This window comes from Nesoenas mayeri, assembly GCF_963082525.1.
Source record: "Nesoenas mayeri genome assembly, chromosome: 6".
Classification (NCBI taxonomy): Eukaryota; Metazoa; Chordata; class Aves; order Columbiformes; family Columbidae; genus Nesoenas; species Nesoenas mayeri.
In genome coordinates this window covers 20,077,537-20,094,574 of record NC_137545.1, presented here as the reverse complement: position 1 = coordinate 20,094,574, position 17,038 = coordinate 20,077,537, and the positions used below count along the sequence as shown (strand labels likewise).

General features: G+C 37.1%; 1 protein-coding gene across 4 annotated transcripts in view; it reads left to right on the top strand.

Annotated features, from left to right (window-relative positions):
- Positions 1-17,038, top strand: part of OSBPL6 (oxysterol binding protein like 6) — a gene marked incomplete at its 5' end in the record, with an annotated part of 48,836 nt that overhangs the window by 12,549 nt on the left and 19,249 nt on the right. For 2 of the 4 annotated variants that reach the window (XM_080347099.1, XM_080347097.1), the window contains 8 exons: positions 1,170-1,265; positions 4,469-4,591; positions 7,260-7,313; positions 8,021-8,134; positions 8,254-8,418; positions 8,945-9,077; positions 9,505-9,608; positions 10,523-10,615. In XM_080347099.1, coding sequence (XP_080203225.1) covers positions 1,170-1,265; positions 4,469-4,591; positions 7,260-7,313; positions 8,021-8,134; positions 8,254-8,418; positions 8,945-9,077; positions 9,505-9,608; positions 10,523-10,615 — 882 coding nt within the window. Of the gene's footprint in view, positions 1-1,169; positions 1,266-4,468; positions 4,592-7,259; positions 7,314-8,020; positions 8,135-8,253; positions 8,419-8,944; positions 9,078-9,504; positions 9,609-10,522; positions 10,616-14,888; positions 14,964-17,038 lie in introns of all 4 variants that reach the window. The other 2 variants (XM_080347096.1, XM_080347098.1) reach the window with 2 other exon arrangements.

The window sequence follows — 17,038 nt, the reverse complement described above, 5'->3', positions numbered from 1 at the left end:
TAGTTATGTGTATAAACACTAATATTTACACTCCTGTTTGTATGTATTTTTATATTCCCTGATTGTTTCTGCTGTCACTTGTACCTATGTAACCTCTTCTTCAGTGAACATAAAGAAGCTTGTGTACAAAATTTAATTGTTGTTTTCAGTTCAGAAAAACTTACCCTTCTCAGAGGGTAATTACAGTTGCAAGCTTGTCATTGTGCTACATGTACTGGAAATGAAATAGTTTTACTGCATACCAAAGAGATACTACTGATACGTCATAGTAGAATTCTTACCAAATAATATTATGAGATGCAGCAGCATTTCACCAGAAAATGAAATACAAATCCAAACAGGCCGAATGTGGTTATGTTCTCCAGTTGCAAAAATGCTTTTTATTTTTAAAAATATGAGTGAAACATTTCTGGAAACAGGAAGACATTTTAAGGTGTTTTTTAAAAATAGCAGTTTTTTCAGGTTTAGTTATGACATTATGTATTTCTTTTCTGTACTGTGCTTTGAAGATGTAAAGTTTTATAGTATTATCATACGTAAAACCAGCTGTAATGATTGTGTTCCATAAATGTTCACCAGCAAACCCATCAGCTGAAACTCAGAAACTGATTTTGTGAACACCTGTAATCTACTAAAAAGACTCATGTAATGAGTTACTTCACCTAAGTTGAGAAGCCAATAACAAAATGCTAAGGCATATGAATATGTTAGAGTCAGAAATATCTTATGTGCAATGCTTTGCTTCACAAGTGAATGTAGGCCAGTGCTGACTGCATGATACGTGTATTCAGTGTCTTGTATCTTGGCAGAAAATGTAATAGGGCTGGGTAGGAGCACTTTGCATCCCTACAGGTAAGAACTGCATTACTTGTCTTTCCTGGCCTTTTTTCATTCCCAGTCATTTTTAGGCTGAACAAAGTAATTAATTTGAAAAGGTATTAATAAAAAGGAAAAGAAAGAGAGGAAGGAAACAGAGGTTTATTGCTTCAGAAGACAAACTGTTTGCTTAGTCATGTCATGCATGGGTAGACTTGGTACATTTTGAGCCACAATGCTGATATTTTATATAAGTAGTCTAGTGATCAGTCATTCATTATTTAATACGTATTTTAAAAAGTAACACTGAATGATAAGTTATTATCTGTAATAACTTTTTTTTTATTTTTTAGAGTATTCATATTTTGGAGCGGAAGGCTTCCTCGGGAAGCACAGACCCTTCTTTAAGCAAGCAATTCCTTGAAAGCGACCCTATTTCTTTATCCAAGGTAAGCAAAATCATGGGCTGTTATGTGGGTGTTAAGTTTCCCCCTAGTAGTTACAAAGTAGTTTGACTAGCAGCTTTGGGACATTATTTTGTGTGATTCTACTATTGAGTATATTGTGAGCCTGCCCTGGAGCTCCCTACTCCTCAGCTGAGGTGTAAGAGTAGATGTTGTATTGACAAAACCAAGGATTTGGATGGTGGTGGTCATCTAGGTTCTTTTTTTTTCCCATGGATGGTCCCCAGGAACAAGTTTTACAATCTCAGAGTATGGGGCTAGAAGGGACTTGGAGAAATTATTCAGTCCAATCCTCTTTATTAAGGTGGAGCAAATCACATCCAAGTCCAAAAGTACTATTAATCAATAATTATATTAATTTTAAAAATATGTCTTAATGACATTCCGTGTGGGTAGTTTCTTAAAGTTTGAAACTTAAAATCTCTTGCTGAACCTTCTTTCCTGAGGCAGAGAAATGGATAGAACTGTAGGGGTAACACCACCAGTTCCTGAAAGGTTCAGCCTTGTGTGTCGTGCTTTGCAGTCAACTTCTTCCTGTCTGAATTCCTCAGTTTTTAAATAACTGATTCCAAGGAAATCTAATTCCATGTAAAGAAGCTTCATTTTAAAAGACTTGATATGAAAAAGTTAAGATTGTTACTGAAAAGGTGAGGAAGCTGTGATGGAGTATTTGGTGCAAAAGAAAAATATGAAATTAAATGTCTGTAAGTTCTGAAATAGAGCTGGTATAACAAATTCAAAAGGAAGCATTCTGTTCATCCAGGGAAAATTAAAAAATTAATTCTGTTTTATTTGGAAAAGAAAATACTTTGCCGTCAAAAAGACTGGGTTCAGAAAGCTGTTGTTAGTGACTCCTTTTCTCCCAATACCTGGGTCACATGAAGACCCAGGGACTGTCAGTTGTGCTTGTGTTCCCCTGCTTCTTCATGCAGAGCTGGATTTCATGTAATACACCCGGAATTGCGGAAGTCCTTAAGTACTAATGCTGTACTTGAGAGTTGGCATTGGATTAGGGTCCTTCAAGCATATAACTTTCACTCTGGTTTTCTCCCATTTCTGGCTGCTCTTGCATAATGTCCCTTGTATTGGCCATCTCTCATCACAACAAGCCTGTGGGATGAGGCATGCTTAGGATTGTTAGGATGATTTTAAGAACAGCTTGCAACACTGGTGCAGCAGAAGACATTCACATTGCACTGAATAATTGCTCATTTTGTCCTTCTGTATTAGGTCTTTTGTTTAAATAAATAGCTGTATGAGATTGTGTGATTTCTAGTTGAGAAGCAATCGATACTGATGTTATCTAGTAGATAAAAGACTTATGCCTGCAGCTGATGTTCTAAAGGAGAAATCAATATGGTGAAGAATCAGTTGGCAGAGTTGCAGAGAGAGATTCTCTGCTCGCCCCAGGGGACTCATAGCTTAATTTGCCCTCCTCAAGTGCCAAGTGCTTCTTTGCAGGGAAAAATAATGCGTATGTACTTCCCTCTATAGCAGTGGAAATAGAATACCCAAGCAAAACACAGGGAAGTAAAAAGATGGGTTTTGAGCATGACATTTACAGGCACTAGGATAGTTTCAGTTTATAGTTAAGCAGGGAAAATTAAACTAAGTAAACATTTTTACTAAAATTTACTGCAGTATGTATTGATTGGGATAGAACCTTTCACCCTTCTCAGAATAACAAGACCTAATTGAAAACTGTAGATTTGAAATTTGCTTTTACTTTTGAAATAATATTTTCATAATAATAATTATGTTACCGTTATCATGGCCGTGTAACTTAAGTGAAGGTGTTACAAAAGACTGACACTGCTTGGTTTTGAACAGTTTTGTGGGAAATGGAGGAGACAATTTTTTTTTTTCCCTTGAAATATTTTATGCTGCTTTGTTGACATCCTTCCTCTCTTGAGGACTTTTCATAATATTTCTTGGAATGTAAAATAGAGTCTTAATGAGCAGGCAATAGATTTTTAAATTGGTACAGAATTTTGTCAATTACAGTAGGAAGAAGAGGATAGAAATAAAGGCATGACTGGTTTTTCTCTTCAAAAATATTGTTCTTTAGCTGTTCACTATAGTATATTATAACTCTGGCTTGAGTTATACAAGTCGTCATGCATAAGAACAGTTACAAGAAATACACTTTAGTTGGCTACTTGAAAGGCATACAGGTGGTAGTTTCTGAAATGATATAGTTCCTATTCTTTTTTCTAGAGAGAAAATTAGCTACCTTTCCTATAAATTTATCTGAATACAGTGAAAATGAATGCAGGAAAATTTTAAAAAAAATTCCTTTTGCAGATTTCTAAAGGCACAACGAGCCTGTGAAACTCTGTCATAAAATGCATTTGAAGACAAGAGCTGGCTGCTTTCAAAACCAAGAAGAAACCAACCTCTTCTGCATGTTTTTTTTCTGATTTTAAGGAAAAATGAGACTATACAGAATCAATGTAGCTTGTACTTTAAAGACCAGAAATTTTACTTTTTTTTTTTTTTTTTTTAAATGATTAGGGACTACCACAAAGGGCACTGTTAATAGATGCACATGTATTTTACAGTGTGGTTTCTTCCTCATTTCATGATCTCATATTTTTTTGGAGAAGGAATACTCTGAGTAAAAGTACATTTTTAACATGCAGATTCTGCCCATACTCCACTTGCAAAATCGCTTCAGTCTTTTTAGTTCTTGCAATGTAGTGCTGATTTGTGGAGCGCCTGCTGAGTAGACTTAACAGGTGATCAGCGCCACCTCCACTTTCACACCGTTACCTCGAGTAGCAGGTCTGACCTTTCCTATGCTTAGCTCAGTCACAATGTGATCCTGTTTAATGTATTTGGATGTATTTATTTCATTGGGACACGATCCTAGTTGTGAACAGCATGTCCATGCCACCCTCAGACTGTCATTCAGTCACAGTGTCAGACTCTTAAAAGCTTCAGCTTTCTATTAGTTACCAGATAAGGGTTAGACTTCAAAAGTATTCATATTCAATAGTTTTAAATGAGATACAGCTGGACATAACACAGTGACCATGTAGTTTGATACCTAAATAAGCTGATTTAAAAGCCTAGCCCTCCTTTACTCTTTGTCTTGTACTGGGGAATTTGTGCTACATAAAAGTGCAATTTTTCATTGTGTGTGTGCACAGTTACTTAATCATTGTCTCTTCATACCTTTTCAACAGGAACCTGACAGCTGGGAAATCATAGAGGGTCTGAAAATAGGCCAGACTAATGTCCAGAAGCCAGACAAACATGAAGGTTTCATGCTGAAAAAGAGAAAATGGCCTTTAAAAGGTTGGCACAAGGTAAATATCTCATAGAACCGTCAGAGATTATTACCTCATTTTATGAGTTGGGATTTGTCTAGAGGAAATTAGGATGTCAGATGCCCAGGATTTTGGTGTGTGACTTTTTCTTCAAATTGTGTAAAGGATTAGTTTGCACACACAGCTCATGGCTTCCGAATTACGCTGCCTGCTGCCTAACATTGTATTCAAAACCCAGGCGGAAGTTGTAAATAATGCAGCAGATGCCATGTGGTTTAAGAGGTTTAATCAATATCCCTTTCATTCTTTCCAATATATTATGACAAAATCTAGCCATGGACTATAAGATTGCCTTGTGTTTACATTAAAAGTACACAGGATTTCATGATAGCAGAGGAGAGCTGAGGGGCTTTTGCCTGCCATCCTTTTTTGTGCATGCCTATCTACCTTAGATTTTTTTGTTTTGTTTTACCTAAATAGAGTTTGTAGTTTCAGCAGCCAAATACATGTACACTACTTGAATTTTATCTAGGGAGATTAAAGGATTTCAAACTGAGATACCTGAAACAGTGAAAGAACAGAAAAGGAGAGCATATTTAAAAACTAAAACAAAAAAAACCAACAAACCTAAACAAGCACACCAAAACCACTTCCAAACAAATCACTTGTGCCCCCCAACAAACAAACAAAACCAAAACGATATCAACAACAAAACAACAAAACACAAAACCATCAAACAATTAATCAGATGTATAGGAATATACTGATGATCTGTTTTTCATGCTGACCTTAAAGCAGTTATCTATAAATACTTTTTAATGTGATTAGGAGCTTCACAATTCAGCATCAGCCCCTACTCTGCCTTACATTTCATCTAAGGATCTGTCCTGAACTTCTGTTTTGAAACTGTGGCTTTGTTAATAGGTTTCTTTTTTTTTTTTTTTTCTTCAACTGCTGCCTTGATATTCTGATATTTCCATGAAAATACTTTACTTTGTGCTGAGAACCCAGTGAGGAATTCCAGAGACAGTAATTGTAGCATGTGCTGTGTTAGTGTTGTGCTGACAAAGCCGTAGCATCCTCTGTCTATTGGATGTTGCATGTCATATTCTGAGAGTTCTGAATGTGCTTTATTAGCATACCAAGTATAATGTGTACAAGTTGGAGAGCAGCTTATCATTTTCTAAAGTGCAGTACGCTTTGGAATTAAATATGAGGAAAGGTTGTTTTCTTTTGTGTGTGTGACTCAGAAGCAGAGTGGCATGAAATGACCATGATGTTCTCGTGAAGCCCAGTAATGACCATACTTAGTTGGAAAACAAACAAACAGAAAACAAAACCAAACTGAACCAAAACCCCTCCTGTTGTTTTGACATCTTATTTAAGAAGTTATATCTCCAGGAAAGCACTGGTTTTTTGCCATGCTTGAGATATCGGTACCCATCTGTTGTGCAACTGTCAAAATTTCCAGAACCGTCCTCAGGAGATATTTTCTGCCATCTAACTACTGACCCTGCTCATAGTGTCAATTTAACAGGTTCACATCATGAAAACATTGTCCTTCCCTTCCATGTCATACAGTGAGTCAAGGACAATATTTTGCTGTGTTCTAAATTTTTAACATATATCACTGCTTTAGGTTAGACTCTAAAAATATGAATTAGTTAATATTAATTAGCTTGTTTGAAAGTGAGTGGTGGTAAACACAAGTTAGTGAACCTCATTGCAGGTCTGGTTTCCTGCTGGGCTGTATCTTTACGCCGTGTGCCAAAGTCTGTGCTGACTTGTCTGCAGTGCAGCTGGAGTGGTCTGGGACACACAACCTGGGGCAACTTTAGTTGCAGGAGAAGCACATTGTGAGTAGGGGATTCTGGTCACTGAGAGCCACTCAGCAAAATAAAGGTGTAAGCAATGGCACAGAGAGACATCATCAAGTTACGCTAGCCCTGGTAACGGTGTCAATGAAGACATAGTGGCTCACACTGTATCAGTGGCTATCACGCAAAATGTAAGCCCTCCCATGACCTGGGTTTGTTGTGATGAATGCTGTAATATTTGCACTTGTACGAATACCCATATTGGCTAGATTACAGCTAGAAAAGGTATAACCAGCATGAATTACAATCTCGTCTCTACCTCACTGAACAGAGGTCGGCCGTGAGGCACCAAGGTTGGGATGGTAGAGCAGTGTCTCACAGCCTGCATTTTTTCCCATCTGGAAATCAAGGAGACCACAAGAACATGCATATGTGGGTCTTCTATTTGGCATGTAGATGTTGCACTAGGAAACACTTTTCCATTTCTGGATAGGGAAGGTATGTTGTTAACTTGACATGTGACCAGCTTCTATGGGAAGAAAAACAGGAAGAAAATGAAGAAACAGACTTAACTCTTTTGACCTATAATGTCTTTCTTATAGAGTTTATGGAATTGGCTATAAAACTAAAAAATTATCCTTCATTATCAAGGTTTGTTAAGTTAAACATAAAACATAATGTTGAAAAAAGAGAATCTAGTTTTTCTTGCCTATAACATAATTGTCAAAAAACAAGCAAGAAAGTTATCCAGTACTGTATTTATCTGCTCTTTCCAACCCACAAACATTCCTTAATTGCTACACAGTAATCCTTTTCTTTTTCAGAATTATTGTACAAAGTTTAAGTTGCATCTGCTCCTCAATAAAAAGGGTTGTTTTTTTTTTTTTCAGAGATTTTTTGTCCTGGATAATGGAATGTTGAAATATTCCAAGGCACCAATTGATGTAAGTAAAGTTGAAGACCCTTTAAAAATTTGTATGAGAATTCAGCCTGCCAGGGTGATTAAATCTCGTACTCACTCTAGGCCTATTTATGACAGCACACATATGGCAGTTGTTGATGGATTGAAAGAGAGATCTGTAAATGGAAAGCATGTAGGGTTTTGGTTGATTTCTGTGCTCCAGAATTCTACATTTTCTTACTTCTGTGAAAATAAAAACTGCATTTCTTAAATAGGTTTATTTAATGAAGGTGCTTGAGAGATTAGCCTGACCATGTATTTTCAATTTTTATGTCAGTCAGAGCTGATTATTGTGAGATATGTGGATAGAACAGAGAAGTGATTACAGTGTACGCAAGAGATATAAAGGGTAACATCAAATTAGCTAGGTCTGATATCAATAACTATGAAGAGGTAGCAGCAGGGATCTGAGTACTGTCTAATTTTCTCTGCTTCTCACCTGTAGCTATATACTGGTGTGAACCAACACACTAACTTTGGAGTTGACTCTGCACTTCTTGTGAGATATTTTTCTCTGTCTATAAATATAGCAAAGGGTTAGTCTAACTACAGGGTTTTTTTTTTTTAATATGGCTTGATATTAAAATGTTCATAAAATGGGAAATCATTTGAGCACCAGATATTTTTCTGTTAAATATAGTGAAAAAGTGCATGATACTACCAGTTTCTTACTCTGCTTTTTGATTTTAGATACAGAAAGGCAAAGTCCACGGGAGCATTGATGTTGGTTTATCAGTTATGTCTATAAAAAAGAAGGCTCGTAGAATAGACCTTGACACAGAAGAGCACATCTATCATCTCAAGGTAAAAAGTGGTGCAAATACTTATTCTCTTTTCACCCACAGCGGAAATAAACCAAACCATAAAAGATGTGCAGAAAAGTAATATTTTGAATGCTTTCTTGATAGTGAATATATTTCCAGGTGAAGTCCCAGGATTCATTTGATGCATGGGTTTCAAAATTACGCCACCACCGGTTGTATCGTCAGAATGAGATTGTGAGATCTCCAAGAGATGCGAGCTTTCATATATTCCCTTCAGCCTCTACTACAGAGTCTTCACCAGCTGCTAATGCATCAGAGGGAAAGGTACGTAGTGTGCTTTCATTGAAAACTCATGTCTGCTGCATTTGCTCATGGGCAGTTTCAGTGGGCTCTGCTTGTAATGCCAACAGAGAGGAGTTTCCACTGTGGGAACCAAAGGCCAGCTAAAAGCTGTGTCTGTGTGCAGCTAAAAGACTGTTGAATTTAGCCTTACTGCAGTCTTCATTAATGTTCTGCTGCAGAGATAAAGAATTCACCATCCCCAGAACAGTTTGCACTTGCCTTTGACATCAGGGATAAATCTGTCTCTTTACTGTTTGGTAATGTACTTCCTCTTAAACAACAGCTTTTCTCACTGGTGGTTAGCAAACTGTTTGCCTGTGAGGTTCTCGGTTTGGTTCTCCAACATGCTGCTCAGAAAAATCTGCATCTTAAGGAAATACGTAGTCAAATCACAGATGTCACTGAAATCACAATGCGTATTTTATATTTATTATTCTGAAGTAATATGGTAATTACATTGACTGAGCAACATAGGAACAGTAAATTTAAGAATTTTATTATGCCTTAGGTGCAACAAAATAGCTTCCCCTGGCAGTCTCCTATACCTTGTAGTAACAGCCTTCCTGCCACCTGCACTACGGGTCAGAGTAAAGTAGCAGCCTGGCTGCAGGACTCAGAAGAGATGGACAGATGTGCAGAAGGTCAGTCTTTACCTTTTATTGCCTTGTTCTTTCAGCAAAATGTCTTGTTGATATAAAATAAGAAACATTCAGTTTAACAGTGGTTAAGTTGCATCTTTACATGCACATGAAGTAGCTCTTCAGCTAATTAAATGCTTGTGGTGGGAACTTCCCTCTCTGCATGTTTTGGGATGTTGCTTTAAAAAATTGTCTTAATGATTATCATTGTTAAAATATGATCAGTTTTTGAGGTCTGGACTTGTTGCTGACTCCTATAGAAATAACAAGTGTTCAACATCCCTAAAAATAAAGCTTTTACTTATATGCTTTACTACTAGACATTTGGATGTTTAACTTTTATAATGCAATAAAGTGCTGATGATGGACATCATGAAAAAAAGAAGTCTGAACTGAAGCACCTAATGTATTTTTGGTTTATATCTGTTAGATCTTGCCCATTGTCAGTCAAACCTTGTGGAACTCAGTAAACTTCTTCAAAATTTAGAAATACTACAGAGAACTCAGTCAGCACCAAATTTCACAGACATGCAGGTAAATATACTTGAAAATAAGTCATCACACTGAAACATTTGTTCTTTGCGTTAAGGGAAACATAGAGATGTTGTCTGTTAACTCATTTTTTTTCTGAAATCATAGTAAATCTTGCATTAACGATTTATCTTAATGTGTAATAATGCTTCATGTGAAAAAAAATAATTAAGATCTATTAATCTAATTATTTGAGTTCAATAGGATAAATCGAATTATTAAGTCATTTACAAAGCAAACTGAGAATTGTTACAATAGAAATATATGTATATGTCGCATTGTATTTAAGGAGTTTTTGTTCTGCTGATACCATTTTAAGTTTTTAAGGACTGGAGACCAAAAGACCCTCAAAGATGACATTGCATACTCTAGAAAAGAGAGCATAGTACAAAGGTCCCAAGGGTTGGACTGTTTCCCAGTTCAGGGTGAGTTTTGCTCTTGACCATAAGAAAGTGACAGCACATTCTAAATCCTAAGTACTCTCTTCCTTTTTCACTCAGTCCCCTTGAGTACAGAAATCTCCCAGTGATGCTGGTGCGCTGGGAGGTCTAGTTCCAATGAGGTAATGAGACTTACCATTGATTTCAGGAAGAAGCGAAATACGTATTTCTCTGAGTAGTAGCAGAACAGAAATCCATTAGGATTTCAAGATCTGATCCTTAGTATTGTGCAGTCATGAAGAAAGTATACCTTTAGTTTTGCTAAACGAGCTAAATATACCATGTGTTTATAGAAGTGTATGGATACCTTCAGCTAGTCAGTGCTGTAGTTGCAGGCCCTGGCAATGTCATTCTTCTCTTTACTTTCTAATTTGTAGATGTCTAATGCTGCAGTTCTCTACTAACTTGCTGTACTGTCTGTGTTGCTTGTGTCAACTTAATAGTACTTTGTCGCTTTTAACTATTTGTGCAATGTAGGCTAACTGTGTAGATATTTCAAAGAAAGACAAGCGGGTCACGAGACGATGGAGAACAAAAAGTGTCAGCAAAGATGCAAAAATTCAACTTCAGGTACTGAATGCACAATGTTTTACTTTTCACTGTACTTTAAAATTAACTTTTAAGCATGAAATGATATATTAGCTGAGAACAGGAAGTCAGTGTAATGTCTCCTGTTTTCCCGATGGAGTAAATTAAATCTCAGTTTGTTATTTAAAACCAAGAGAAGTTAGTGAGAAAAGTATTGATTTTACTTTCAGTCATATGAAAACATTGCCATCTAGGGAAAGGATTAGAATCTGAATGCTAATCAATTAAGGTGCAAAAAAGGCAATGCACATACAGCACGTAGGGGTACTGATGTTCTATCTCAAACCTACCAAGAATGGCAGTGACATCAAGCTAAAAGCAGAAAACATGAATGAAATACTAAACACACAGGTTGTCTTTGTCAAGACCTATACTAAGAATGTTACCAATGAGAAGTATTTTCATAGACCTTCTCTAATGGAAAAGGCTAGTATGAGAACAAACTGAATAAACCAAATAATAAATTACATGAAGAAAGAATTTACGCCATCCTGCCTTAGAGCTGAAAATAAGCTCAGAAGTAAGCATAGTATGCTCATATTACTGCTAGATCCAGGGTGTCTAACAGTGTTTTGTCAGAAGTAGTTGTGTGTTTTGAGTCCTAATCCAAAACCTAATCTTTTTGTAATTGAGCATCTGGTAATGGACACAATATTCAACTAACTTCAGGAACTAACAATCACCACTCTGCTGTCTGCTACAGAATAAATAAATGTCAGCAACTTTTGATCTATTTAAATGCCTTGAAATTAATGCAAACTTGGAAAACTTTTAATATGTCTCCTAGAGCCACAATAAGGAGTTTTCTGTGACTCATTTAAGATTAATAATCTTAAAGAAAGAACAAATGGTAGTTGGATCAGCTTTCTCACTGCAGCCGTTGAGATTTTTCTATTGTTATATTAGATAAATCAGAGTAGGTTCAAAAATGAAGCATCTGTTAGGATTAAAAAGGAATTTTGGTGATTGATGTCATGTCCTTTTACCTGCATTTGAAGGGTCACTGTGTTTCCCTGCTGCTGAACGGCATAGGCAAATAAAAGTATCAGGAAAATGAATGCAAGTAGTTGGTGCTTATGAAGAGAAAGAATCAACACTGCATGTTTTTCTTTTATGCCACAATAGTCTCAGAGAAATTCCTTACCACAAAACCGATGAAAAAATGATAAAAGTCAATGCATGATGATCTAGGGTGGGTTATGTGGAAGCACAAGCTGTTCTTGTGTTGCCTGCACTTGGCCAAATTGACATTGGTCTCGGCTTCCATCGTTTTGGCACCTGACTCCCAAACTGCTTTTTGTGGCTTGGCAGGAGTTGTGCCTCAGCTCCTGAAATTCTCAAATACAGTCAGTTTGCAGATTCCCCTGAGAGCATTTGTGTGCGTAGCAGTGCTCTGCATGGGCCTGCCACTTCTGGGTCAATAATGAATTCTGCCTAACCTGGGTCAACATTAACTCCTGGCAAGCTTAATGGTGGAAATGTAAAGGTTATTTTGTTAGAGCAAAGCATTAAGTTATTGATGACTGATTTATAAAATAATAAGTCGTGAAAGAGAAACTTTTCCTGCTCCATTATCTTGCTTAGTTTGATGGGCCCAACACATTGTTTATTCTTCCAAGGGCTGCCTTGCCCCATGAATGGTCTAAAGCTGTGGTCTATGGAAGATAATCTCACTCTGGCTCATTGTGTTATTCTTAATTTACTCATGTTGCCGTTCTGCTAAAACATGGTTTTCCTCCCTTGCCTATGTGCTTTTTAATCTTACAGTCCCATTTTGTTCTTCTGTTAGCTATTCCTTATAGCTTCATTGGGCTCTGTATGGGTCATGTTTTCAAGACCACTCTAACTCTCTATGAACTCTTTATCATGGCATCCACTACTGACTACTAATACTAACATACTAAATTTAAGCTAGTTGCACTATTAATTCCATTTGAAGTACTTGCACCTATTATTTTAGAATGAGGAGTTGTTACCTACCATCAAAAGACCCTCTTGTAGTATGATGTTGAGAGCTGTCCTTCCAGGGAGCATAAAAATTAGGGAACTCTCTCTCTCTAGGTGTCTTATTCGTGAGTAACGGGGAACAAGGGAGTAATTTTTGCTAGGTCAGCATCTGCTATGTAAGGTGCAAGGAGAGAATTCTTCCCTCCAGCTTTTGTATTTTACTTGTTAACAGTTTTTTGTTTACAAGATAGCTTTTGTTCTGCAATATGAACACTAGGTGCATATTGTGTTTACAACAGACTTTTTTTTTGGTAAGAAAAGATGCTTGCTTTGTTTCTTAGAACTATATATTTACTAGCTAGGTGTACCAGTTCTGTATTCAGTTGACTTTGCTAACACAGCTAATGCCAGTGAATAGAATGGGATTTATTCCCTGTAGTAAAACTGAGCGTAGCGTGTGTGTGTACATTTGCAAGTTTCGAGTTTTAGTATGCTAAATTGTTTAGACTTAACAGCTTAATTGACAGGCCTTTATCCAAGAGTAATATATGGACTGTTTCTCTGAAGAAAGATTGCTTTCATGAAGGAGGTTTACTTTGTTTTTAAAAAGCTTATTTAAAGTCTTACCAAAATTGTTTGCAACAATAGGTTAGTTAACCTGTATTCATTAATTTTATAAATGATGCTTTTGTACAAAACCTGAGTTGTGGTGGATTTTTTGTTTTGTTTATGTGTGGTTTTTGATTGTTTGTTTGTTTTTTCCCTTTGGGTAGAAGACCAATTTGTCATTCTCATGACAATCTAAAGGTCTTCAAAAGAGGAAAAAAAAAATTACTGAAAAGCAATAAAATGACCTAACATTGATTTAATTTCCCTCAAAAGCTCAGAGTTGTGAAGTTTCAAGACTGTTGTTTGTTTGTTTGTTTTATTTTAATAGAGAACTATATAGTATGGAGCAACCTGAAGAGTCATCTTGCCCTACTAAGGCTTTCCGCTCAGAAAGGAAACCAAACCCAAAGACTGGCTTATTACCTTTTCCCTTAAATAAGTATTTATTTATATTGTAACTCAGATTGTGACCTCTCTCTATTGTGTTGAAGGGAGTGTATGGTTCTGCAAAGCTTATTGTTCCCATTTTAATACTGTATACCTGCATTCAAAATCTTGCAGGTAGATATATATATTTGTGCATATCTCTCCCTCTGTATGTATAGATACTGTTCTATAGCATGGTGTCCGTGTATCCAGTCTACACCATTCTTACTTTTATGGACCCCATGGCGCTTTCAGAAGAAGCAAAAATGTATATAGATTTAAAAATACTGAAGTGGCTATAGCAATAGGTGAAACTATTAGGGAAGAGAAATGTAAAGGGTTTGAAAATTATTTTCTAAAAACAGAAAGGTGGCTTTTCTAGTCTTCTAAAATCTTAAGATTCAAAATAATGACATTTTGATTAGGCATTAAAGAGAAGGACTTTAATAATGGGTGTGGAGTTCCTCTGCATTAGACAGTTACTTGCTTGACTTTAATGTACCATGATGAATTTTCATAAAAGTAAAACGAAGGTGAAATTAAGCAGGATGAGCCCAGAAGTTAGGCATGCAGAAAAGGAAGCTGTAACACCTAGTTTTCATTTGTGCTGCTTTATCTTAGTTTTTGCATTGGTTTGGAAGCCAAGAGTTCAGTAACATACGGGAGAAGTAGCTGAAACTCAAAAAAGTGGTGTGTAGAGAAAATGAACAAATAATGTCAAGGATGGACACAGAAATGCTAGAGCTGTGCACAGGAGTGTCTACATAAGCAAGCTCACTATAACATACACACTGAAAAGTTTTCCCATGGAGATGCATGCATCTTCAATGACCACAGTTCATGCACTTCCACTAATGCAAAGTGATCTCTTTCAGAATTCATCTTCTAGATGGTAAAGTGACCCCCAGAAAGAGTTTGGGTTTTGTGTTTTCTGCCATTCCATAGCATCCTTTTTGTTTTCTTATTCCATAATTGTCTTATGACTCTGAATGGCAATGTTAACAGAATTTTGGGGGGTTTTTGGTAGTCTTAGTGAGTGCACTACAGTCCAGCTCACATGGAGTGAAGTATATAGCTTTTTTGTGTCTCTGGCATACACAACTGAAAACATATGATATGTCCTCAGAATGTGTAGGCCATAAGAGGTTAACAAAATTGAAATCCACTTAAAGACTCTCCCTCTCCCTTTTCTGATCACCTTTCATCTTCCTGTGTCCCATCACCCCTTCCCTTCTCTTTTTCTACTTCCTTCTTTTCTTGCATTCACTGTCAGGAAGGGCCGGCACCGAAGGGCCAGTTCAGCACAACACGACGCCGGCAGAGACTGGCAGCTGCAGTGGCTACAACAGTGAGTGGATTTAAAAATCAAGGGATAGCTCTAAAGATGGGAAGCTTTGTTACTTGAATGTGTAATAAGCTCATGAAAATGTTTCTTGCACTTTTTGGAGGTGTCCACTTTCAGCTGAGTTTCTTGGAAGTGGTCAGGCATGACCCAAATGAAATCCATAAATGTGGATCTGAGCTTGTTTATATTGTACACATCCCTCCTCCTTTATGCAAGTGCAAGTGATGGTTAGACTCAGGCCCTGCACTTTTTGAAAGTGTCTTTGACATACTCTTCTATATACTATACAAAATGGAGAGAAATGATCAAATTCTGTTAAGGGATTCTCATGATAGTCTTTAGCAAGACAGCAGATCCAAGGAGACTTGTTACAACCAACTATGGAATTATAAAATTTCCTGATTTTTTTTTCCTTTTTTTTTTTTAAGTAGTATAAGGTTAGCCTTTTAATTTGAGACACTTTCTGTTTACATTCCACAATCTCAAAAAGTCATATTACTACTTCTAGTGTCTGTATTTAGTTTTGCAAATTTTTTAAGTCTTTGACACTAAATCTGGAGCTATGGAATCAACACAGGGGCTGGGAATTGGAAGAGTGAATTGCTGTTTGTGAAATCAAATTAGCATCAGAAGGATATCTTAGGCTGCTGCTTTATCAGGAAAGGACTTATTATGATTGCACAATATAGGCATTGGTATTAATCTATCAACTGATTAGTACAACAGCTAGATAGAGAAGACTCAGTGCAGCTTACCTAGCCCAAGCAGTGAATGTCTTCTCTGGGCTAAAGTATTCCGGGCTCTGCTGCTCCAGCCCATAGCTAAAATCCCCTCCATCAGACATAGCTTCTGCTTAAGCCTGAATACCTTGAGCTCCTGCTACCTGAACCACAAAACTCAGTTACTGTCAGCCCTACTAAAAAGTATGAGAGAAATCAATGTTTCTCCAGTTCCCAAATTAACTCACCTAAATTTAATCTCCTGTAATCATTTGATGCTGAGTTCTGTGTTCAATAATTGATTGACATTCCGACCTCATTGATCTGCCTGCCTAGCAAAGAAATCAACCTGCTTCTCAGTCTAGGTATCTAAGCAGTGTCGGTGAGAGGTTCTGACCAGCTGGTTCCACGGTAGTTACACAGCATTGGCCTGAGTTCTACCAAGGAGTGCTTCAGTGGAGCAAAACCTGCTGCACTTTGACAGCAAAGCAGTAGGAGTCCAGGTAATCACTGAGTTGTTACCTGGAGCTGAACTGAGGACCTGTTGAGAGGGGTCTTGGAGGAGCTGGAAAAAGCACAGGAGGAAAGAAAACCAGAGACACCAAAGTGTCTCTGCAGCTGTTGCTGTGGTTGTGGCAATGGCTCAGTTGTTCTGTTTGGTGTGGCAAAGTGCTTGTCTCTTCTGAATGGTGAAGCTGTGTGTATAGACTGAGGGATGTGAAATTATAATATATCAGGTAGATGCTTCACAGAAAGAGGAGGTTTTCCTTACAACCCAGTCTACCAGGAACAGTCTGTTCCTGTTACATGAACACTTATCTGAAAAAGGTGATGGATGAGTGGGTATTATGCCTTTGCTGTAAAGCAGAGTCAGGACAAAGTACATCTGATGTCCTGTATAGAAGAGTGTGTGTATTGGGGGAATCCAGTGTGATGCATGCAAAAAGAAGCTAAATATTAAAAATAAAGAAACAACAGCAACAAAACCCCTTCAAAACAAAAACAAGCCACCAAGAAGGGTAATAAAGTCAGAATCAAAAAACCTTGGCAACAGAGAAAAAGCACAGCAGTAAAGGAAAAATGGGGGAGTGAAGTACATTGGCAGGGTTTCTTGGACTGTTGCTTATTCAACAGGATGAAGGGGTATGTTCAATGTGGATTTTTTTTCATCTGTTGTGGAAAAGCAGCTTGGAAACTTTTCTAAATGATGCATATGAGGGGAGTTCATGTGAGTCAACAATTCAGTATTTTTGGTTCTTGTATTTAAAGCAGTTGGCAAAACAGCTACTTGTCTCTGTCATGTGAATATATATTTCCTATAAGCAGCATGACAGTATTGGTAGAACACGTAAATGCTGT